This window comes from Podarcis tiliguerta (genome assembly GCF_965153285.1).
Source record: "Podarcis tiliguerta genome assembly, chromosome: Z".
NCBI classification, from domain to species: Eukaryota; Metazoa; Chordata; class Lepidosauria; order Squamata; family Lacertidae; genus Podarcis; species Podarcis tiliguerta.
Window position 1 is genome coordinate 24745401 of NC_139553.1, and position 25217 is coordinate 24770617.

A 25217-nucleotide genomic window follows, 5' to 3' on the forward strand; every position below is an offset into this window, starting at 1 on the left:
AACAACAAAAGTTCTCAATAGCTTCATTGAGCCTAAATGGCTACAGGGCAGTTAGGAGATGACACATGTGTGGCAATGTTGGACAGGGTCAAACCCTCCCCTATACTACTCATTTGCTTCCAATCACGACCTCCCATGCTGCTGTTTAGTTTTAAAAAGGAAAAGGAAATCAAAAGCCTGTTGAGATCTCTTCTGCATAACCACCCTTTTTTTTGTTTTGCTCTTGCTTCTGTTTTGTGTGTGCATGTGTTGTCTACTCTGGGTCAATGAGGGGATGGTATACACATGAAGGTGACTGATGGTTGGTGAAAGATCCTGTGTGAAAGTCTGAGAAGGGAAGATTTCCCAGGGTGGAAGGCTGGGAGAAGAAAGGGAAGCTCTCAGGTGAGAGCTGGGTGGGCCCACCCCTTTCTGTGTGGAGCAAGGGTTAAGATCTATGTTTGAGGGAGGGCTTCACATTTTCTCTTTCTCTTTCTGTTTTTATTTTCATTTAGATTAGTTTGTTTTTTATTGTGTTGTATTATGAAAAAGCCTCAATATAATTATATCCCCCCCCATAAAATTATTATTTAGTGTTCTTAGAGGTTAGGCATAGCAGTGAGCCTCAGCGGGGTTCTTCCAAAAGGAAGTAAGAAGAAGGGTGTACAGCAGGAGTCATCAATCTTTTGAGACCCAAGGACATCACCATCCCATGTCACCTTCCTCTCCCAGATCATGAAAAAGCAGGCAGAACACAGGCTTCACTTTTCCAAAGGATCTGGGGGAAAGCAATTGCCTGTAGAATAAATTCTAGCCTTGAAAAGCACAGAGAGCTGAAAAAGGAAGTGCAAAAGAGTGTCATGCTTCCAACTTCCTGCTTCAGCTCTATGTACGTTCTGGAGGAGAAAAATGCAACCATTATCACCTTCTAAGGACCAAGGGGGCAGTATGTGTGCTCAGAGGCTTTGTGGGCAGCGAAAGAAGACCTCAAAGGCACCACTGCACCCATAAGTGCTACACTGGTGATCCCTGGGATACACCCTAGGGTTCTGTCTTGGAGTTAGGCTTCAAAACTGTATTAAGACTTCTCTAGTGGCGCACTCAGCTCCCTGGGCCAAAGTCCCTCAAGGCAACCAGGTAGAGCCATGTGCTGTGCTGTGCTGTGCTGTACTGTCTTTCTACACTGTCTTCCCTCTTGGTTCACTGCCCCTCTAAGCTGTTAACACCTTGCTCTCTTTTTGCAGCCCACTTTGCTCCCCCCCTCTCCAGCTCTTCTCCCCATTTCTCTCCTGTTTCATCCTGTTGTGTGTCTCTGAGTCCCCCCCCCCATCACCAATGGTCATCTCAAGTACAGTTTCATTGTGCTCCCTCTTTCCATGCTTCCCCTGAGGTACTCTTCACCTACCACGAGGGCATACACACTATCCCCCTCCTATGTCCTTGTCCTGTGTGTGCCACACCAACCTTCCCAAACTGATCTGAAGAGACCTTCTAAGTGAATTTGGACTGGTGTGCTTAGAAGATTCTATGCCATCTAGAACCTCATCTAGAGAACTGGGAACACAATTTAGCATATTCTTTGAACTTAAGACAAACTGTGGTTTGTCTTAACTAACTATGGTTTACTGAAACAAACCGAAAACAAACTGTAGTTTATGAAGCTAGCTTGTTTTAATAAACCATACTGAAGTTTAACCATGGTTTACAATTCAGGAACAACACTAATGAGGTTACTGGGAAACTGAATGGAAAGTCCAAGAGGAATGGGAAGGAGGAAGCACATGAGCCTGAGTCTCACACAAGAAAAATATCATAGCTGAGATTTATATCCATATAAGGCCTGTGGGTCATTCTTCCCTTATCTAGTTTTTTTATTTTTAAACTTTTTATTTTTTATGTTCTGATGGTGTCTTCTCCGCCATCATGGGCTCCTTACCTCCGGATGTAAAGCTCATATATTTCTGGTTGTTTACTGTCTCTTTGGAATCATAGAATTTGAGGACATCCAGAACAGCTTGAGGGTTCTTCTTCTGTTCCAGTTTTGTTATATTGGAGGTCTGCAGCAGCCTAGCCCACTGCTCCGGAATCCCCTGTGAAGAGCAAGTGGAAAGGATGACGATTCAGGGCATTTCATCAGCGTTTATATTCTGGCAGCACAGTTCCTTACCAAGAATCCCACGCTACCTGTAATATTACATTTGGAGCCTTTGATTGATGCCCAAGAGTTTAAAAAGCTAGACACTTTACAGCAGGTGCAATCATTCTCTCATCCTCTATTAAAACAAAGAGCTAAAACCTGGATCCAACTTAAAAAAAACCAAAAAGTTATGACTGTGACCGGAAAAAAAGGTGCATGAAGCTCATCGTTAATTCAACTCTTGCTGATCCATGGACCAATGGCGGCAAAGCTTATCTCATTTCCCTGGCGCTTCAGGACAGAAAACAAAACACTACTCTACACTGGAGGACAACACCGGGTGCTTTAGGAAATTTACACTGGATAGCTCATGCAAAACAAGATAAATGCTTTCTACTCAGACGATAAAAGCAGACGCCACCGAGACCAAAGCTACCTCCTGACGCCTTAACTGCCCACTCAAGGACATTTTCCCTACTTCAAAGGAGGAGCTGCAATTTGGAATCAAAATGGTGGTGCTAAGTTATATAAGGTAGCTGGGACTTACAATGCACCCTCTTTCCCCACTCCTTCCCTCTACTGTGTAATGTTATTAATTATTATTATTATTATTATAAATAATAATAATACTGCAGGAATTAGGAGCAGTGGCTGCATCCACCAAAGTACAAAATCTTATAAGTTTGCATTGAGGTATTTTGATTTCCGAGAAAGTTGTCTTGGAACATCCAGTATAATTTCCTAAATTCAAGGAGCGACCGTCTCCCCCACCCCTTAGCAGCACAATTAACATTGAAGCAGTAACTCACTTGAAGTGCATCAAAGCATCCCTTTATTTTGCCACCCCAGCTTACAGCTAACATTCTAACAAAACTGGGGTTTTCCCCCCTTCCTCCTACGAGGTTCTCTGCAAAAATGAGATGTGACATGGGCCTTTGGAGTTTGGGGTTAACGATGAAAAAGTTGGAATAAGCCAAGCAACGAAATCTACTGCACACACACGGAACCTGCCGCTGCAGTGCTATGACATCTCAAAGAAGCACTTGGATGCAAGCTTCTTTTGGGCCTGTGACGCACCTCTGGAAACTTCCCTGTGCACATCTGTGAGCCATAGAGATCTGGCTGCAATGGACGTAAATAAAGAAAGAAAAGAAAGTTAAAACAGAATGTGGGACAACTCAGACGGTGGGAAAGAGGTGAAATCCAATGGGTCGGAATGGGGCAGGGAAGGTCAAGGTTGTGTGTGTGAGGGTAACCCAGTCTAAAACGAGGGACGTAGCAAACCAAGTAGTAGTCATTGACAGGCTACAGGAAGACAGACTATGAAAAACAGAAGGGGAGGAGGAAATAAATCACAATTAAGTCCAAAGTTTGGAAGCAGCAATTCCCCATTTTAACCAGGTTGTGGGATGTTTGCTTGCTCACTGGAAAAATCATACTGCCAAGTGACTGGATCAAATATTCAGTATTAAAACAGTTGTGGCGGGTACAAAGAGCCTTCTTCTAAGAATTCTTCCATGCTTAAACCCACCTTGGTAATTCTGAAAGGTCTCCATGTCACATTTACAATGCAATCCCATGCAAGCTTGTTTAAAAGTAAGGGTCAGCAAGTCCAGTGGGGTTTACATCCCATTGACAGTGCAATCCTAACCATGTTTACTCAGAAATAAGCCTTACTGAATTCAGTGGGGCTTACTCCCAGGCAAGCAGGGTTAGAATTTCCGCCTAAAGTTGTTCAGGACTCATCTGACTTTAGGAATTATTAAAAACTGTTTTTCAAAAATAGCCAGGGTATGAATGGACACAAATGCTGTGAATGGAAAAAATCAACCAATTCTGGATTTTTGTTTTTTGTTTTGTTTTTGGAGTCTGCAAACAGGGTCAAACCAAATTATGCCAAACATAATGCCAGAGAGAAAACTCTTGGCAACATACATATATGCCACTTATATATATATATGCCACTTGACTTTATACAACCTAAATCCACCATTTCCTTTTGTTTTGAAATGGGAACCTTTATGAGTTTGAGTTGCAGCCAGTTTTCCTTCTAGATGGGGAATGCAGATCTGTCTCGTTAAAAGGCATGCTTTGCAGAATTCTCATTCAAAAATAGTGGAAAACAAAATTTCCCCACCTTATTAGTGCACCAACTTTTCCACCAAACTATCTATAGGCCTCAGAAGCATGCTTCTTTTGCCTAATCATTTTCAGCCATTGAATTTAGTGCTCTGTGTCCCAATTTCTGCTACTTGTGGTGGCTCCAAGCGAAACAAAATGGGAATTCGGACATGCATTTGTGACAATCAGCATCATGTCGTTGGATGCTAATGACTGAAAGCCAGACTTCAAAGCCCATGCAGCAGGTCTCCCCAGCTGTGATTTTGGATGCAGCAATGAGTAACAGGGAATCCATCCAGAACACTGGCTGGCATTATGTGTTGGAGTAAAACTGTGGACGCTGCACATTGCGCATGGCACATAACCAACAGATCAGGCACGGCAGCTACTGCAATCCTCTAAAATGAAGAAGGAACATTTGTGCAGGTTTTGAACAATCCCCTGACACTTCCAAACTTTTGAGAGATAGAGAAAAAAATGTGAACACTGTGGAAATACTTTTGTTAAGAGGCTTGGTGATGTGGCAGAACCCTTGTCACAATATACTTACCAACATATAAAGGAAATAAGGAAAAGCTCAAGATGTCACAGACCCATAGCTAATTAACTGAACCAGCTGTGGTTATGGAGCTAAGAAGATCTGGTTCTTCAGGAAACAGAAATTCCCATGTGATTCCAAGGATACTTATGTTCCCATGCTGTGCAAACTGATCACCAAGGTGAACTAGCTTGATGATCACCATAACTTGGTGTTAACAGTCAGGTGCAGCAACTATGACTCCTGAGGGCTACTACCCTCAATAAACAATTTTGTATCAAAAACCTCAACCTCTTCCTCTCTCTCTCTCTGTTAAAATAAATCTTAATTTCAGGGAATCTTACAAGAAAGAGCAGGGAACTAAAACAGACACAATTTAATGCATTAATGCTATATCATGAAAGCTACTCTTGTTGCTGGATCCCACACTGTCACTCTGGTAAAATTCAGACTGAAGAATCATGGGATGGAAAAGCACATGGGGAACAATCCATAAAAGTAGAAGACCACCCTGGGGGCTGGCAATGCTGACTCTTGTTCCTTTCCATGTGATCCATCTACCCTACTTGATTTCTTCATCTAAATGTTAACCATAACACCATGGAATCAAGCCACAAGGAAATGCGTTCCCCAATATCATACTTACGATTTATATGTTAGGGTCTGAGATCTATATCCCTTAGTGCAGCCTTGCCCAACCTGGTGCCTTCCAAGGTTTTAGACTACATCTCCCATCAGGCCCAACCAGCACAGCCATATTGGCCGGGGCTGATGGGAGCTGTGGTCCAAAACATCCCAAGTTAGGGAAGGTTGCTTTAGGGCATCAGAAACTAATAGTTTCATTTCTCCTAGTCAAGTGAGAAAGAAAATAAATGCCTGAAGGAAGAGAATAATCACTCAGTTATGAGGATAAGTAGCTGAAGAAAGCATTGCAACTCCTCATGTTTCTAGAATACCTACTCACAAAGAATATTTTCAATCACTAAAATTGATTGATTTTGACATGGATAAAATGGGTATTTCCCAAATCCAGTGACTCTTGAAACACATCTGAATTGTAGTTTATTAAAACCTCTTGAAAGATAGATTAATTATATTGGGGGGGGGATTTATTATATGGGAGGAGGGTGTTGGTCATCTACAAAGATCAGGCATTAAATCTAGGGACGGCTGGATCAATCTATTTCTGTTCCATATCAATTTCACACATGTTTATTCATAACCCATCTCCGCCCTGCTTATTCATTAATCTGTGATTTTTTTTTTAAAAAGACACAAATATTCAACATAAAATATATATTATTACAAAATATGTATTTTGCATCAATATATGTATCTCTGAACAAATTTTATGCTAAAATTCACCTTTGTAACGTGTTTTGTTTTGCTTGTTGGTTTGCTTTCTGATGGAAAAACTATGTCACAGATTTTGGAAAAGTGCAAAACCAGAAGGATAAGTAGTTGTAATCTACACATCAATCCTTTTGATGAGGATGAAGTCAGCTCACATCGGAATTCACAGAAATCAAATTCCTCAAGCACTCGTCATTAAATCCTTATCAAGTATCTTTCTTGGGATGTTCGAGAAATGTGCAAGAATGAAGTGAAGCTCCATCCCAGCTACAATTAAACAATCTCTGGGCTCCCGTGTCCTCCTCAAGTGCTTTAGGCAAAGGGCGAAAAGCCAGAGAATCAATGGGTACAACTGCAGCCCACTATCCCAGCCCAGGATTTAAACAATCCCACAATGCTATTTTGAGTGTTAGCAGAATTCTTTCCTTCTGTGGGGAAGAATGATTGATTAGCGGACAGCAAGGGAAGGCATACTTAAGAGGTAAGGGAAGCACGTGGGGAAAGGGGAAATAATCCTACTCTGGAGAGCCATTATAAGGAGAGGATTGTGATGGCACCAAATCCTCTTCTAGCTCCATATATGAGTTTTTAAGCTCACATCTTGTTTATCAGAACACCTGGAAGGCAATTACCGGGAGAACATGCCGCAGTGCAGCATAGAAGGGGCAGGCATAGGTGTAAGTCTGGCTCAGTGCCATACAGAGGTCTATAGGCCTTTCTGCTCATGTCCAGAAATGCCACAAACTCTTCTCTACCTGCACCATGTTTGGCCAGCATTTTTAAATTGGCAATCTATGTCATATGCCACAGTTAGGTGGCAAAATGTTAACCAGGGTGCTAGTCTGCATGAAATATGTGGTTTCTATACCAGCTCATAAGAGAGTTGGATAAAACCTAGAGGCTGTCTGTTGAGATCACAGGTCTGTGTTTGAAAGAGTAGTTATTTATTCCTAAAGTGCTATGGAACTCCTTGCCCACTGACATTGGGCTGGTGCCCTCATTAGGGACACCTGCTTAAAAGCTTTGTTTCTACAAGCCAACCCAGTTATATAACTTAGTTACCTATATGTGTTGTGAAAATTGGTTTCTGGGTTTTAGCTGTGTTTTATTTGCACAACTGCATTTATAGCCCACTTGGAGAGCTCCTTGATCAACCGGTTTATAAATCTTCTAAATAAATAAAACTATCCTACAGAATATATCCATAGAGCATCTTCAGCTCTTTCCCCAGAGTTTCCATAGTTTGTAGTCTATAACAAGCAACCCATGGAGTGGGGAGAATTAAGCAACAATTGTTTCCAGTAGAATACTCAAAAGTACACAAGTGTTACGCAAGGAAATCTAGCTACCTTCCTCCTGTGTGGGCAAGGGGATAGCCTAAGCAGACATTACTTGCGTGTACAGCAAATGTGCACAGGAGGGGAGGGGGATCGTGCTTGGCAGGCCCCCAATTTCTGCCTGCATCTAGCATAATGTCAGCATAGAGCAGGGGTGGGGAACCTGTGGCCCTCTGGATGCTGCTGGGGCTCCCAATTCTCAACAGGCCCAACAAAGCATAACCAATGGTCATGGATCATGGGAGTTGAAGCCCAGCAACATTTGGAGGGTTGTAGGTTTCCCATCACTAGAGCTCATTTGCATCCAAAGTAAGATGTGTGTGAGCTCTGTGAGTGTGATCAGCAACCCTTGCAAGGTTGGCAGGTGTGATTCCACCACCTCCCGTACACATGTTCACTCTGCACGCAAGTGAGGTCTGCACAGAACAAATGGCTGCAAAGAAAGCCAATTTAGCCAAGGAAGTTTGCAATGAAGCAAACAGAGGACAAAAAGATGACTTACTGTGAATTCCCCAGTGACTGCATCAAACCCCACATGGATCGTGTGCTCGAAGTCTGAAGGGAGAGAGATTTCAGGACGTTCTTTCTCCTTCTTCTTATTGGCTAGAAGTAAAATGTTAACAAGCACTTATTTTCCTGCATAATTATTTTTTATGCATTTTACAGTCAGGCTTATTCAAAGCAAGATATGGAAAGTAGGAGGATAGAATTTAATCCAGAAGGACCCTTGACTGCAAAATCCAGGCTGGATAATGAAACAGCACCATAACAGTGCAATCCTATTCATGTTTGTTCATAATTAAGTCCTAGGGGGCTTGCTTTGGTAAATGTCCACAAAAATGCAACTTTACAGAACACTGCTCCTGTAGGCTAAGGGCATGTGCATTACTTGATAATGTATCATTTAAACCCAAAAGGTATGAACAGCCTCCATGGGGTTGTCAGGGACGATTGTCAGGAATATATCACATGAAGTAAGCAAAGTTAAGTCTTTATTAGAAGAAACAAGGTCAGCTCAAGAGTGCCAGGTCTAATGAGCACAGCCATTCTTCTTGGTAAAACTTGCCCCTAGGAGGCAGTTGTGGAGGCTGAAGGTCCCCACCTTTTCCACAGCTGCCTAAATCTCCTCCCCCGGGTCCTTCCAAAGCACCTGTGCACCTCTCTCTGCTCTTCCTGCTTCATACCTCCTCTGGTCCTGGGAGACAAGAAGGGGGAGACACCCTGGCTTCTTCACCAGCCTAACTCATCCCTGGCTCTTGGCCTCCCTCTGCTCCTGCTTCCACCTTTGCTTCTGATTCTGGACTTCTCTCTGACACAGGCTCTTCCTGCTCTCTAAACCCTGTTACCTCTTCAACTTCCAACACCTCTCAAACTTCTCCCTCTGACCCTTCTTCATCATCATCCCACCACCAAACTCTGGGCTCTGAGCTTTCTATCCTTGGGTTTCCCTGTCGGCTTCCCCCCTGGTGCCTCCCTCTGTGTTCAGCCAATCCATGACAAACTGGAAATAGTCCTGTGCATCAGTTCAGGACTAGAAAACCCATGACCTTCCAGGTGTCATTGAACTTCACCTTCCACCACCTTCCTGTTTCACAGTGGCTGATGGGAACTGGAGTCCAACAACATTGGTGTGTGGGGGTGTGCATAGGTTCCCCATCTCTGCATTTAGTGGATCAAGTTGTTAGGCAATATGATACAAAGAAATATCGGTTTTGCTAATAAGCAAATTTAACCAATAGCTTAGTTCAGCAATTGACTAAAGCTTGTATTGATAGACACCTCTTTAATTCCTTTGCAGCCTTTTTGTTGCATAAAAGAGTGAATGAAATGTAGACTTCACTGAGGCACAATTGTTAAGGACTTCAGACAAAGCCCTCATGCAATCAGGGTGATGCAGAGAGTGGTTAATATACCTTTATACAACAGGGTGGAACCCACTACCTTTAAAGAAGTAGAGATGTACCCACTCCTCAAAAGCCCTCCCTAGGCAGCCTTGCAGCATCTAATTCCTTCAGGTAGAAAGAAAGTAAGCACAAAGGCATGGAAATGTATCCAATGATAGTCTTGCTCAGAAGAGAACCATGAAATTAACCAACATGGCTAACTTAGGTCCATTAATTTCAATGGGTCTATTCTAAGTAGAACTTAGTTGGATACCACTCATGCCTTATGCAGACAACTCCCAATTTATGCAGTGGTTACCTATGAAGGCACTGTGCATTTAAGTGAAATCACATATATTTGAAACATCATTGAGAAAGCCTGTAAACACCCTGTTCCACCCCACCCCACCCCTTTTTGTGACATTTTGGGGTCACTGCCAGGTTCGGAGTGATGTGCGTATGAATGTATGTAAATGGGGAGTTGCCTGTACAGGATCAGACCATTGGTCCACCTAATCCTGGGCTGCTAATGCTGAATGGCAGCTACTCTCCAACATTTCAGACAGGAATCCTTCCCAGCCTTACCTGGAAATACCAAGGATCGATCTTTTTCATATAAAGCAGCTCTACAGCTGAGCTACAGCTCTTTCTCCTTAACTGTTGTGATGTTCATTAAAAAAACTGCTGGACGATGGGAAACAACTCAGTGGCAGAACCCAAGGATTCATGTGCAAAAGGTACCAGATTCAATCCCTAACAACTCCAGGTAGGGTTGGAATAGATTCCTGTGAAAATCTGAAGAGCTGCAACCAATAGCCATTGTCAACAAGACCGAGCTAAGTGGACTCTGTTTGAGGCAGCTTCCTCAGGGCTGGATCCAGACTTAGTTATGCTTCATGAAGGACAGTAGTTCCCAAACCTTTTCAGCCACTCACTTTGGTTCCATAAACTCATCCCCAGTGACCCCAGCCCTACCTTATAAAAAGCAATATTCATAATAGCAGTTTGCACAACCCATTAAAGAAGATAATAACCCAGTAACATTCAAAACAGTAACAATTAATTGCACATTTATTCAAAATCCAATGAAAACTACTTAGTTGAATTAAGCTTTTCAAAGTATAATAGTCATTTATACACAGAGACATCCAGGTCACCCCTCTTCTCACCTGGGAGGGTGATACCACCCACCCAAGTTCCTGGCGTGTTGCCGCCAATCAGAACAGACAATATCCAAGAATAAATGGCCTGACGGTTTGAATCCGTGTACGGCAGATACAAATGTCTCCAGGAGCAATCTGGAATGCTCACATGTAATCAAAAACACTGTGCATGAACTAATCCCAAATGTTACATTCATCCTTATTAATTTAATTGCTAAACCCTTACTAAACAATGATCTGGCTACAATTTCTGCCCAGGATTCCAACCTTCACACTTATATTAATTGATAAATGGTTTTCCTGCAGCAGTTGTTAGAGCCAGCAACAATATACCATGTCAGCATGCGAGAGCAACTCCTTCCAGACCCCACGCTTCTCTCCAGTCTCCCAGCCCTTTTTAAGATCTATAATGTGTTCACACTTTAATTTTCAGCTAAGAGATGGCCTGCAACAAGTTGTCCTATCTTTTCAGTTTGCATCACTCTGAACAGCAGATAAGAAAACGGTCTTGGCCTCTCATTACACTCTCACCATTGTGGCAGAAAGTACCATATTTTTCGCTCCATAAGACACACCTGACCATAAGATGCACCTAGTTTTTAGAGGGGGAAAGCAAGGAAAAAAATATTCTGCGCAGAGCATGTAAGTAGCTCTCGCTTTTTTTTGTTTTAAACCCTTCTGTCCCTCCTCCCGCTTCACTGAGAAGCCAGGAGAGCAAGCTGTGCAGCTCTCGCTGAAGCCAGCACAGCAAGAGCATTACCTGCGCAGCGCCTCTTCTGCTAGCTTCCCAGCAAAGCGGGATGAGGGACAAAAGGGAGCCCTTACAAGGGAGCGCTGAGCAGAGCCTGGCAGCGGCTCTTGGGGGCTTTTCTGTGAGGTGTGGGAAGGGACAGAGGGCAGCCCATCAGTCCCTTCTCCCACCTCGCAGAAAAGCCCCCAAGAGCCACACACACGCTCTGCGTGGCTCTTTAAAGGGAGCGCTGAGCAGAGCCTGTATGCATCCCAGATGCGAACGCAGGTGGGAGGCTGTGCTCAGCGCTCCCTTTAAAGAGCCGTGTGTAGCATGTGTACGGCTTTTGGGGGCTTTTCCACGAGGTGGGAGAAGGGACTGACGGGCTGCCCTCTGTCCCTTGCTGGCTTTTCCCCGAGGAGGGAGAAGGGCAGCCCATCAGTCCCTTCTCAGGGAAAAGCCCCCAAGAGCTGCACACACACTAGGCTCGGATCTTTAAAGAGCGTGTGGCTCTTGCTGGCTTTTCTGGGAGCTGGGGGAAGGGACAGAGGGCAGCCTGTCAGTCCCTTCCCTCACTCCCAGAAAAGCCCCCAAGAGCCATGCTCCCTTTAAAGAGCCGTGTGGAGAGTGTGTGCGGCTTTTGGGGGGTTTTCCTGAGGAGGGAGAAGGGCAGCCCATCAGTGACGGGCTGCCCTTCTCCCTCCTTGGGGAAAAGCCCCCAAAAGCCACACACACACTCCACGCGGCTCTTTAAAGGGAGCGCTGAGCAGAGCCTCCCGCCTGCATTTGCTCCATAAGACGCACACCCATTTCCCCTTACTTTTTAGGAGGGAAAAAGTGCGTCTTATGGAGCGAAAAATACAGTAGGTTTAAAGGGTCGTCGAGTAAAGTTTAAAAGAACAGTCAAATCTATATAAATGGGTGGTGAAATGTTGTTACAAAATATAATAATAACAATAATAAATTTTATTTATACCCCACCCTCCCCGGGCTCAGTGCGGCTAACACCAATAAAATCACAGTAAAAACATAATGGGGGGGGGGACAATTTAAAATACAGGTTAAAATGCAATTTAAAATGCAGCCTCATTTTAAAAGTAGCCGATAAATCAAGACCATAAGGGGAGGGAAACATAAGGGTCAGACTGAGTCCAAACCAAAGGCCAGGCAGAACAGCCTTGTCTTGCAGGCCCTGCGGAAAGATGTCAAGTCCTGCAGGGCACTAGTCTCTTGTGACAGAGCGTTCTACCAAGTGCGGGCCAGTACTGAAAAGGCCCTGGCCCTTGTTGAGACCAATCTAACCACTTTGCAACCTGGGACCTCCAAAATGTTGTCATTTGTGGACCTTAAGGTTGTCCGCGGGGCATACTAGGAAAGGGAACTGGCCACTGCTTCCCTTTAAATATCAATTAAGTGCTCATGCTTCAGTAAGGGAAACCGGCACACACCTCTTCTCAATTGAGGCTCCCTCTGCACTACACTTTAAAGCAGTATCACCCCACATTCAACAGCCATTGCTTCCCCAAAGAATCCTGAGAACTGTAGTTTGTTAAACTCCTGAGGGTCATTAGAAGACCATTTACAAGAGCTACAATTCCCAAAATGGTTTAACAATCAACCCAGCTTCCTCAGAAAATCTAAGAACTGTAGGCCTGTGAAGGGAATAGAGGCCTCATCCTGCAAGTGTCCTTCCTTCATCAAACTATGGAGAGGGAGCCAAACTTATGAGGAGAGACTGTAGAGGGAGCCAAACTCATGAAGAAAGGCTCAGTAGAAAAACATATACTTTGCATACAGAAGGTTCCATGTTCAAATGCCAGAATTTCCAGCTAAAAAGATTCCAGACAATAGGAAACCCTCTAGAGCAGCCTTTCTCAACCTGTGGGTCCCCAGATGTTGTTGAACTACAACTCCCATCACCCCCAGCTAGCAAGGCCAGAGCCCAGGGATGATGGGAGTTGTAGTCCAACAACATCTGGGGACCCACAGGTTGAGAACCGCTGCAGTAGAGGCACTTCCCCTAAAAAGCAAACATTACAAGCATAAAAAGACCAACACGCCTGTCCCACAGGGTTGTTGTGGGGGTGAAGAAGGTAGGGGAGAAGCCATGAGGGCCTCCTTGAGCTCCATGGAGGAAAGGTGGGTATAAATAATAATTAAACCAATAAAGTAATTAAAACAACAGTAACTCAAAACATCAGTACAGTACAACAAACCACGGAGGAAAAGCATAGCCAAGATTATTACTAAAAGCTATCAATCAACAAATGCTTGATGAAAAAGATAGGTATTAAGACTGGCATCAAAACACAATTAAGGTTTGTGCCTGTTGCACTTCAGAGAAGAGCAGATTCCAATAGCTGAATACAACAACGGAGAAAACCCTCGCCTTGCATTGCAGGGGGTTGAGCTAGGTGACCCCTTGGTTTCTTCCAAATCTACAATTCTGTGATCTAGCCTGGACTTTCCTATATCCCACCATAGCCAACACCCTATTTTCTGATGGCAAGAAGGATTTCACTGCAAAGATAGTTACTATGAGCCATCAGCTCCCTATGTGCTCAGTTCCAAGAAACCCAGACCCCTTCTTCTAACTCTAAATTAGCATGCACCAAACAATTCCAGCAAAAATTAAACAGCACCTCTTTCCAAACAATGGCATTAGAGACCCATAAGTCTCTGGCAATTTTAATTGCCCTTTTGATTAAGAAGCAATGTAGCTGAACAATCAAGAAAAGCAGACATGAAACCAACAGAATAGGAGAGGGCTGGAAGCCCTTTGCATTGCTGATACATTACTTTTGTCCCCTCCTGGAAAGATGGAACGGAGCCGAGCTTTCTTGTTCTTCTCTTCTGGAGCCATTGGGAGAGGTTTGGAGCCGTGGTTCACTGCTGAAGAATCGCGGTTGTTGCTGTTCATTCTCAGTGGAGGGGCTGGAGGTTTCTCTTCAGCATCCAGACTATTTGACATCTTCAGCAGCCCTCACAACCTCCTGGTAAGACAGGAAGAAAGAGGTTCTGGTGGTGAGAGCAAGAAGGGTAAGTCCCAGAGTAGGGCCAGGAAAAACAAAAAAGTTGGAAGAAGCCTGGAGAAATCTGATTTTGATCCTACACCAGGTACCCGATGCCGCACCACTGACAAACCCAACTGCAACCGTTCTGAGCAGCAGAACTCTGCAGATGAGGCAGTAACCGCAAGCGCTTTCTCTTCTTCTGGCGGCTCAAGTAGGGAAACAAGAATCATTATCAGCTTTCAAGGACACATTCCAGCCAAAGTGAAGCGCTCAGTTCAATTCAATATGAGCTTATTATTCTTGCCAAAGGTCATGAGGAACCCAGAGCAATATTACCAAAAAAACATGGATCATACATGGATGTTGGCTCATATTTTGGATGTATGGTTGCAAATTACACCTCCGAATCATCACAGCAATGCATAGATATTTTAGCTAACTTCTTTTTCCTGATTCTTTTTCTTTTCCCTTTCCTTCCTTCCCCCCTTCTTCTTTTTTCAGCCAGTGCATAGAAGGCCACTCTGAATGTGACAAAGTTATTACTGAAACTCAAAAGAAACTGCACTGTTTCTGCCAGGGTGTACCTGCTTGCTTGTGTGAACAGAGGTTTCAGAAAGCGATCTCTGGGGTATCTATATAAATAGTCTAAAACATCTCAACACACTATTTTCCAAAGTTGGTTATCACCAAATTCCATATAGCACAGCACAGGAAACACTCAATATGCATAGCAGCAATTGTTAAAATATACCGTATTTTTTGCTCTATAGGACGCACTTTTTCCCCTCCAAAAATGGAGGGGAAATGTTTGTGCGTCCTATGGAGCAGAGGGGAGGCAGGCAGGAAAAGCCCCCAAAAACCGCACACAAGCTCCGCGCGGCTCTTGCGGGCTTTTCCTCAGGAGGGCGAAGGGACTGACGTGGCCAGTCTAAAAAGGCTAAAAAGGCCCCGCGCACCCACTCCTGGCTGGAGAGGTGGCGCGCAGCTATGGCAGCAGCCTCTTTAGCCACGTGCCACCTCACCAGCTGGGAGAGGGTGCGCGGGGCTAAAGAAGCCATAGCCCCGGGCTTCCCCGGCAGCCTCGAGAAGCTCGCGGAGAAGCGGGAAGGCTTCACGCCTTTCCGCTGCTCCCCGACCTGCTCTTTGGGGCTGGTGGTGGGCTTCCCCCCGCCAGCCCCAAAGAGCAGGTCGAAAGGAACCTGAAGCCTGGAGAGCAAGGTAGCCGCCTGAAGGTGACTGAACACACCTTGAACGGCACCTTGTTTTAGAGCTGGAAAACAAGAGGGGGAAAATTCTCCCCCTCTCTGCGCAGCGCCTCCTGAGATTTTTTTCCCTTGTTCTCCCCCTCTAAAACAATGTGCGTCCTACAGAGCTAAAAATATGGTACTTTAACTAAGTCCAGTCTGCTCTTGCCTTAATTGTTAGCCACTCAGATTCTGTATGAAGAAGAGCTGCTAATAATCCTGATGGTAGAGAGCATAAGCTTCTGAACAAAAGTATTCTTCAGAGTTTCCAAAACTTTAATCAGAGACTGAGATTTCAACACCATAGAGCATTTGAGCAAGCACTTTTCTACCTTTAGGGCAGGTTCCAATCAGCTGTCCTCCCTTGTTGTAACAGAACTTTATCAATGCCCCTATGGTCTTCTGTGCTTTGACTTTCACTGTCTCTGTATGAAACTTCCAAGAGAGTGTTTTGAGTACACCCAGACCTAGGGGCGATTACAGTGGTACCTCGGGTTACATACGCTTCAGGTTACAGACTCCGCTAATCCAGAAATGGTGCTTCAGGTTAAGAACTTTGCTTCAGGATAAGAACAGAAATCGGGCTCCGGCGGCGCGGCGGCAGAAGGCCCCATTAGCTAAAGTGGTGCTTCAGGTTATGAACAGTTTCAGGTTAAGATCAGACCTCCGGAACGAATTAAGTATTTAACCCAAGGTACCACTGTATAGAAAAGCAAACTATGATACCTTTAGCTCTCCTTTTAATATATCACAACTGACTAGAAAACATCTAGAAACATTCTTTCCTGGAACCTGTCAGGTTGGGAATAATAAGATGGATAAGGAGGCTGAAGACAGCAAAGGTAAGAGAAGGGAGGGGAGGAGTGGGTGAGAAGGCGGGGAAGGAAGGGGTCAGTGGCAGGGAGAGGGTGGGGTGTGCCCGGAATTTTTCCTCACAAAAGGTTGGGAGGGTTTCAACTAAGGCTGAGCTCCACCTGCAATCTCTGCTGAGCAGCACATGAGGTCCCAAGGGGTTACAGGTGCTCACTCAGGGCCGTGTTTCCACTGAGAACCCCAACATGACAGAGGCGGTAGTGCCTTTTAAGAAATTACACATATTTACTTTCAGTTTAGATGAAACGGGTGCAGACCTTACAGCACTGTGAACTCAAGCTTGTTCCTCACAGCAGCCCAGCACTACAGACAAAGCCACCCTAAAGCACCACCACCCCTTTGTTCCTGCTTCCCAGCCAGCTCTGACAGCTGCAGCCCTTTCTTGTTCCCAGAAACCCCTGCTCCAAACAACTCCTCCCCATCCATCTGCTATTCCAAGCCTAGTTTTAAAAGGAACACTTTTCTTGTGAGCACAGCCTGCCCCTTCCGCTTTTTTCAATCCTAAACCCACGGTAAGCATGGCAACTCTTTTGCGCAGGCCCTGTGATTTATCTGGGATAGGTCATCAACACCTTTTGTCACGGTAACGCCCTCCATCACAGGTGAGGCCTTGGCCTGGAACAGAAGCTTAGCTTGTATTTTCTTCCCTACAATACTCCAAATATTATCTACATACTACCCTGTATTATTTTCTGCTAATCAGTAACAGACTCTGGTATCCTTGCTATAACAATATGCCTGGAAGAGACTTGGTCTCAAGTTTTGTCACAAACACCTTGCTGTACCTTTCAGCCAGCCAGCTGTTCAGAAATCTTAAAACGGCTGAAGAAGTGGGGGCTTGACTTCGTTTATGTCGCTTGAATTGACAGGGAGAGTTTGGAGAGCACATTTTGGGATTCAAAATATATTTTGCCACATCAAAACAAAACTGAAGTAAGAACCTTACTCTTCTGTAGAAACACCTACTTTCCCCCTACTAATAATCTGTCACCACCATGATTTGGTCATATTTAACATTCCTACTGGAACAGATCAATCATAAATTCCCCCCAGCATTTACACTGTGTGGGGATTTTAATGCCCAAATAGGAGGAATTGCGTAGGGTCTCTTGCTACCTTTAGGCTTTGACTTTGAATATATATTTATAACGTTTCATTTTTACTTTGGGCAAGAAATATAATGCACAGAGCCTGAAATTGTTGGAATTTGTATTCCAACATGTTTTATACATCCTTCACGGGAGTCCTGAAGCCATTTCTAAGAGTCAGTACAGTGGTACCTTGGGTTACATACACTTCAGGTTACATATGCTTCAGGTTACAGACTCCCCTAACTCAGAAATAGTACCTCGGGTTAAGAACTTTGCTTCAGGATGAGAAGCCCCATTAGCTAAAGTGGTGCTTCAGGTTAAGAACAGTTTCAGGTTAAGAACGGACCCCCGGAACAAATTAAGTACGTAACCAGAGGTACCACTATATACTTAATTTAAACAAATAGGGATAGCTCAGTCAATAGAGCATGAGGCTCTTAATCTCAAGATTGTGGGTTCAAGCCCATGTTGGGGTGAAAGATTCCTGCTTTGCTGGGGCTTGGATTAAACAACCCTAGTGGTCCTTTCCAAATCTTCAATTCTATGATTCCATGAAATATGGTTGAAGTGATATTGATCACATTGTAGTGTCTCCATTATTTACTTTTGTGAACACTTTTGAAGTGTCAGAACGAATAGAAAGCAACCGCTTTCCAATATCAGTGACCCTAGGTCCTCTAATAGAATGCATACCTAAAACCAAATCAGCAAGAGTCAACGAAGAAAGAAATGGTGTGGAAAATGGTCTCACAGATTGAGCAGCAATATTCATGAGACACTATATAGTAATAATCTGAGGAGCTTGTGTAAACCTTTTTTGAACAAACCTCCAAATCTTGTTGCTGTCTTCTTTCACAGAACTCAAGTTCTATTTGATAACTTCTATAATAATAACTACACACAATCAACACACCTTGGCTGGTTTGATGGTCAATGCAAAGTGGTTAAGAACGTTCTGACTAAGACTAATTAGGGATTCTCAGAAAAATCCATCAGAGGAATCCATGGAAAGTTTCACCAAATGTACCGTATTTTTTGCTCTATACAACTCACTTTTTCCCTCCTAAAAAGTAAGGGGAAATGTGTGTGCGTCTTATGGGTGCAGGCTGCACAGCTATCCCAGAAGCCAGAACAGCAAGAGGGATTGCTGCTTTCACTGTGCAGTGATCCCTCTTGCTGTTCTGGCTTCTGAGATTCAGAATATTTGTTTTCTTGTTTTCCTCCTCCAAAAACTAGGTGCGTCTTGTGGTCTGCTGCGTCTTATAGAGCGAAAAATATGGTAGGTTGGAATATAAGAATCTGTCCAGAAACAAAAAATATACGGAATATACAAGCCGTATATATGAAAATCAAGTGGCAGGAATTGGGACTAGCAGTAACGGAACAGAGAGAAGACAAATTCTGGGAACTGGTGGCCCAGGGCTTGAATGAAGCGATATCATCACAGCAAGCCTCAATTCCTGCCTCTGAGTGGGTTAAATATTTCTCCAATATATTTGGTGGTCAATTTGGACAATCACATGTACCAGCAGCATGTAAGGATTTCGCATGTGTAGCAGCGCCAGTGACGGAGTGCAACCAGGGAAGAGTCAACAAGGCCCAGGTTGAGAGATTTGGAGAGTCACATCCAGAACTAGTTTTGCCCTTATGCAGTCACATTAAACACAGATCTCAGTATGATTTTAATTATGCCAAAGGTTTCAGTAATTAGACATTCTGGAGATAATTATCCAATAATAGAGATTTCAGCCAGTGCCTTCTTGTTTTACCCTTTAAATGCCTGGTTAAAACTTTTCTGTGCAACTAATGCAGGCAATTAAATGAAACATATTTCTGTGATAATTAGTTGATGATCTCTGGTTTTATTTTATTTTTAATTGTTTGTTTTTATTGTACATAGATATTGTTGTAAACCACTTTGATATTTTTTATGCTATGGAGGGATATAAATATTTTTATGAATAGAAATGATTCACTTGGCCATCAGGCTCACTGGGTCAGCCTAACTAGGTTGTTGAGAGGATAAAATGGGGAGGAAGCGAACCATGTACACCTTGTGCTCCTTGGAGGAAAGGGGAGATATAAGTGCAACGAACAAGCAAGCAAAGAGACAATTGCATAACCCTGTGATCCCCAAGAAGCAAACCACACACCACACACAACATTCAGGCAGAAACAATCTTCACTGATGTGAAAATTCTCTCCACCGTAACCCACGCCAAGCTTGCAGGTCATATTAACCCTTGGAAGAGGTGTGGGAAACATTTGACCCCTCCCTACGTTGCTGAACTGCAGTTCCCACCAGCCCCAGCCATTAGCAATGCTTGCTCAGCCTGATGGGAGTTGTAGTTCAACAGCCTAAAGGGCCAAAGTTTCCTCACTCCTACCTTATAATAACTTCTCTCCCACTCTCAAAAGTTTAGTAAATAAAATTTAATGGCCTACCAGGAGAGGGAGGGAGGCTTTCTCAACAAGGGCCACATTCCCTTGTGGTCAAGCCCCCTGGGGCCGCATGCCAATGGTTGGCATGGTCAGGGGCAAAAGTAAGTAGAGCAACAGATGCAAGTCTTGCCATTATATAGTAGGCCACATACCAGCCATGGGAAATTCAGATGTTTCTACATGCACCTCTCCATCCAGGTGAAACAAGAAGCATTATTACATATTACAGATCAAGTATACAGTGCTGCCAGGTAAAATTACTCATGGAGGGTGAGGAGAAAGGCTGGTGGGGCTGGCCTGGCTTTGGGGGCGAGGAATGTCAAGGACCAGATGGAGAGGTCTGAAGGGACACATTTGGCGCCTGGTTCTGAGGGTCCCTACTTCTGAACCAGAGCAATTAACAGATCAATAAACTCAGTGGCTCACTAAGAATACATAGTCAACCGCTTGATGCTAACATTCAATAGAGGAAGACAGCAATCCCGTCTAAGATTTCTCTGCTGCATCCACCTACAAGTTTCTCTTCACAGAACATCTTTGGTTTCTCTTTGTTTTATGAGGTAGTGGTGCCATTTCTGGAAGGGGAAGGGGCTAAGAGTAGGGATGAGGATGAGTTTTAAAAAATCCATTCCACACCAATATTTAGAAAGTCAATGCAAGGTTTAATTTGTTTTCAGTTTATTGTTATTTTAACTTTCTGATCATCTCAAATTATTGTTGATAAAACAATTAACTTATCAGAAATAAAATTATATTTTTTTGTAAACAGCTTTGAGGTTTATTTTTAAATCAAGCAATGTATAAATTTTATGAAATAAAATAAATAAAAAATAAGCCTGGTGCTCTACATCTCACAAATAGGAACAGAACAGCTGGCTTTTGCACGTCCTCAGATTTTGCAATGCATTTTCAGTGTGCAAACCATGTATCATATGGTGCATATTCTAGCCTTTCCCAACATGGTGACTCCAGATATTTCTGGTCTACAGGTCTCAAAATACCTGACCAATGGTCATGCTGGTTGAGACTGGTGGAAGTTGTAGTCCAAAACATCTAACCAAGGGTTTGATAGGTTTAGCTGGCCAGGCAAAGCTGTTCCTGGGTATAGCTGCTGTCACATGCCAACAGCTTCTAGGAGCCACAGATGAGAGCTGAGTGCAAGCTGGGGACCAAAGGTGGACAAACTACCCCAGGAAGAGCATGACATTTCCCCCAGCAGAGGTACTACCCCTCCCCTAACACCCCCCCCCCATTATAATAGCCTTGTAACAATTGCAGTTTTCAAATGAGATGTCTTCAGACCTGGCATACAATATATAGCTTTGTGACCCACAAAAATATTCATACTTTCCTCAAAGAACATTAGCTGAGCTATGTGGTAATGGCCAGGGTAATCTCATTAGTGTCCTTGTATCTTTAGACCACCTATAAAACCATTTCAATCTGCCAAAGAGAGCATTCACCCTCTGAGATCACCAAACCCTCACAATGTGCTTTTTACATGCTGTGAAAAGAAAAGAGATCCCGTGGGCAACATAGTGAGCAACTCAGTATTTGTAGACAACATGAGGCAAAGGATCTGGCACATTGTCTGATACGCTGCTCACTTTAGAAAGTGAGATATATTCACCCTAAATATCCTGATTGAAATACCAGTTTTGAAGAAGCCCGGAAATTTAGAAAGAGAAATTAATCTAAGATATCCTGATGAAATGCATATATGTACCGTATTTTTCGCTCTATAAGACGCACCCGACCATAGAACGCACCTTGTTTTAGAGGGGGAGAACAAGGGGGGAAAATTCTCTCCCTCTCTGCGCAGCGCCCCTTCAGCGAAGCGGCAGGAGAAATGGAGCCCCTTCCATTTCTCCTCCCACTTCACTGAAGGGGCACTGCGCAGAGAGGGAAAGCTGAGCAGCACCTCTCCAGCAAAGCAAAGACAGGAGAGCAAGAGGGATCAGTGTGCACCGACCCCCCTTGCTTGCCAGGCTTCAGGGATAGCCGCCTGAAGCCTCCAGAGCGCAGCGGAAGTTCCCACTGTGCTCAGGAGGCCTCAGGTTCCTTTCGCTGAAACCAGGAGAGTCTTGGCTTCAGGGAAAGCAACACAAAGCCTCCGGAGTGCAGCGGGCACTCCCACTGCGCTCCGGAGGCTTCAGGCGGCTATCCCTGAAGCTTAGAGAGCGAGAGGGGTTGGTGCGCACTGACCCCTCTCGCTCTCCAGGCTTCAGCGAAAGCAACGCGAATCCTCCGGAGCGTGGCGGGAGTGCTCCCACTGCGCTTCGGAGGCTTCGCGTTGCTATCGCTGAAGCCAAGGAGCCTGCATTTGCTCCATAGGACGCACACACATTTCCCCTTAATTTTTGGAGGGGGGAAAAGTGTGTCTTATAGAGTGAAAAATATGGTCTTTGATGTATACTTCTATGTCTGCCAAGAAATAGCACATTTCTAATGTGCTAATAATATAATGGCCTAATAATATAAAGAGAATTTAAAGAGGCCCAGATATGTGCAATTTCCTTTAGTTATAGATGTGTACATAGCACATATCCACACTTCCTCTTGTTCAGCTGCTTTCCCCCGGGGGAAACCACTCTTTGGTGCTCAATTGGAGAAAATGGCAATTTGGGTTTTCCCTGGATTGCCAGTTGCTCTGATCTGTTTGTTAAAGAGCAGGTTTTCCCTTGGAAAGGAGTGGGGCAAGGGGGAAACCACTCGGACCCATGCTAAGAATGTGCGGGTCAAGTGGAAACCCTGCCAGACCCGTGCTTCCTAGGCATGGCACATGCAAAAGTATAGATGAACCCATACAAAACAGTTCAATTTGCTAAAGTTACTGGAAGTCTTAAATGAAAAGGGATATATAGCTCTTCTTCTTTTGGATATTGTCAGGGCTGGCTCCTGGTCCCAGCTCACAGAGGACCAACGCTGGCTGGTATTTATGTACGAAAGTCTTTATTGAAGTACAGTTTCCATTTCCACGCCGCAGCGCTCCAGCTCTACGTCTAGACTTTAGACCGGCGAAGCTCCATCTGAGTCCCCGCCCCCTGTACACCAATTTAAGACTCTGGCTTTACTCCACCTCTTCTTTCTCCTCTGGGTCCTGCTGCCCTCCGGGGCCTCTGTCTCCCTGGATTCCTCTGAGGCTGACGATGACCCCCCTGACTCCTCCCTCTCTCTTCGGCGGGCTTTAGGACCTGGCTCTCTTCCCGGGCTGCCCACTGTGCTTCCCTCCTGTACATTTGAACTTGGCGCGCGCGCGCGTTTAACTTTCCTGATGACCGTTTCCTCACTCCCCGACGGAGGTGTGGTCAATCCTGCCTCACGTTCTCCCGCTGGCAGCGCTCCACCTGATCCCGATGCCTGGGACTCCTCCCCCCTACTGCACTCTGGGGGGGACGTGGGCCCTGATTTCCAACTGCTACTCTCTGAGTCCCCTCTGCCCCCTTCTTCTCGAGGTGTCCCCCTGGGCACTCCCCTTGCCCTGACCATGGGGGCCCCTTTCTGTGAATCCTCCGAGTCACTGGAGAGACTCAGAGACCTCGGACTACTGTCGTCGCTGACATTTCCTTCAGACTCCTCCCCCTCGCTCTCCGTTTCCTCCCTCTCCTGTGACTCTTCTCCTGAACCCCTGACAGATATGATTATGTATAATTTTGGTCCTTTTAAAATCACTTTAGTCTTTATAGAAATCTTTGCCACTTGAGGAAATGGGGACGACCTTCCATCAATGCAATAAACTATCTGACTGATTGCCTATGGAACATTTCAGTAGCTCCCAGTGAGCGAGCAAGTCAACTGTATGGGTTACTGTTTCCATTTGTAAACAAAGTCAGTTTGCTAAACTAGCCCTCCCAGGGGATTTTAGTCTACAAAGACCTCTATTAATGGTTTCTGGCCCAATTTGCCTATGATGTCATTGTTTCCCAAGGTCTTGAAAGGAGCGCTCTTATTTTATTTTGCAAAGATGCTTCAAGCTCTGTGTCAGAACCAATACAAAGTGCCATTCTTCCTTTGAAACCAAGACAAGATAATCTAAAATGCTTAACATTTAGGCTTCAATCCTGTACCCACTTACCTAGCAGTTAGTTTCGTAGAATTCAGAGGGGCTTACTTCTGAACAGACATGTGAAATATTGTATTAGAAACTTCTTACAAATTTTGCAGAGGTGAAGGGAGAAAAGGACCAAGAAAGTTGGGGGCAAATAAGCTGTGATCACGTAAGAGAGCTTCCATGGTAAGAGACAGCATACTATGAATACTGGTGAAAGGGAAAGTTGTTCTCCATGTATATCTTGAAGGGTTTCTGTTGGAATAAGAATGCTGGATCAGTCGGACTTTGGTAGGAATTGCTCCAGTGTAGGAAGGAGTGGAAGAATCTCCCACAGAATATACCACTCTATGCCATTCAATACTTCAAGCTTCACTCACATTTACTGCATTATCCCTGCTTTCCTAAGAAAAGTCTTTGCACCCATTCACTCCCCCCCGACTTCTTTCTCCTTGAGAAATGACCCTGAACAATTCCTCTGACCTAGCAAGAGCCTTCTTATGTTATCAGTTTGGCTCCTGTCTCTCTGTGTTAAGTCTTAAGAACGTACCGTATTTTTCACTCTATAGGACGCACTTTTCCCTTCCTAAAAAGTAAGGGGAAATGTGTGTGTGTCTTATGGAACGAATGCAGGCTGCGCTGCTTTCGCTGAAGCTAGGACAGCAAGAGGGATCAGTGCGCACCGATCCCTCTTGCTCTCCTGGCTTCGCTTTGCTGGAGAGGCACTGCACAGCTTTCCCTCTCTGCGCAGCGCCCCTTCAGCAAAGCGGGAGGAGAAACGGAGCCCCTTCCATTTCTCCTCCCGCTTTGCTGGAGAGGCGCTGAGCAGAGAGGGAGAGAATATTTTTTTTCTTGTTCTCCTCCTCTAAAACTAGGTGCGTCTTATGGTTGGCTGCGTCTTATGGAACAAAAAATACGGTAAGTAGAGGCCTGCTGGATCAGGACAAAGGCCCATCTAAGTCTAGCATCCTGTTCTCACAATGGTCAACCAGATGCCTGTGGGAAACCCACAAGCAGGACCCGAGCACTACAGCACTTTCCTCACCTGCAACCCCCCAGGAACCAGTATGCAGATGCAATGGAGGTGGAGCATGGCCATCACACCTATTGCTTTTTTTTACTTGTTTTGGGTTTCAAAGAATACTGTATTTAAGGCAGAGATGCAACACATCAGCAGCTACAAGGGACCTTTCCCAAGTCTTCAAGCAGCTCTATTTATTTTATGCAATTGCTCATTTTTACAGTGGCCCCTCTCCTGTGCTTT

General features: G+C 44.6%; 1 protein-coding gene and 1 long non-coding RNA gene across 9 annotated transcripts in view; both read right to left on the bottom strand.

The window, feature by feature from the left end:
- The window catches only part of LOC310669724, a 550125-nt gene that overhangs the window by 454269 nt on the left and 70639 nt on the right, over positions 1-25217 (bottom strand). The window lies entirely within an intron of this gene.
- The window catches only part of PAK3 (p21 (RAC1) activated kinase 3), an 81426-nt gene that overhangs the window by 18167 nt on the left and 38042 nt on the right, over positions 1-25217 (bottom strand). For 4 of the 8 annotated variants that reach the window (XM_083423723.1, XM_083423721.1, XM_083423719.1 and 1 more), the window contains 3 exons: positions 14041-14234; positions 7968-8068; positions 1916-2069 (listed from right to left, as the gene is read on the bottom strand). In XM_083423723.1, coding sequence (XP_083279849.1) covers positions 1916-2069; positions 7968-8068; positions 14041-14212 — 427 coding nt within the window. In that variant the 5' untranslated portion in view covers positions 14213-14234. Of the gene's footprint in view, positions 1-1915; positions 2070-3193; positions 3239-7967; positions 8069-14040; positions 14235-16629; positions 16722-25217 lie in introns of those variants that run through there. The other 4 variants (XM_083423720.1, XM_083423717.1, XM_083423718.1 and 1 more) reach the window with 3 other exon arrangements.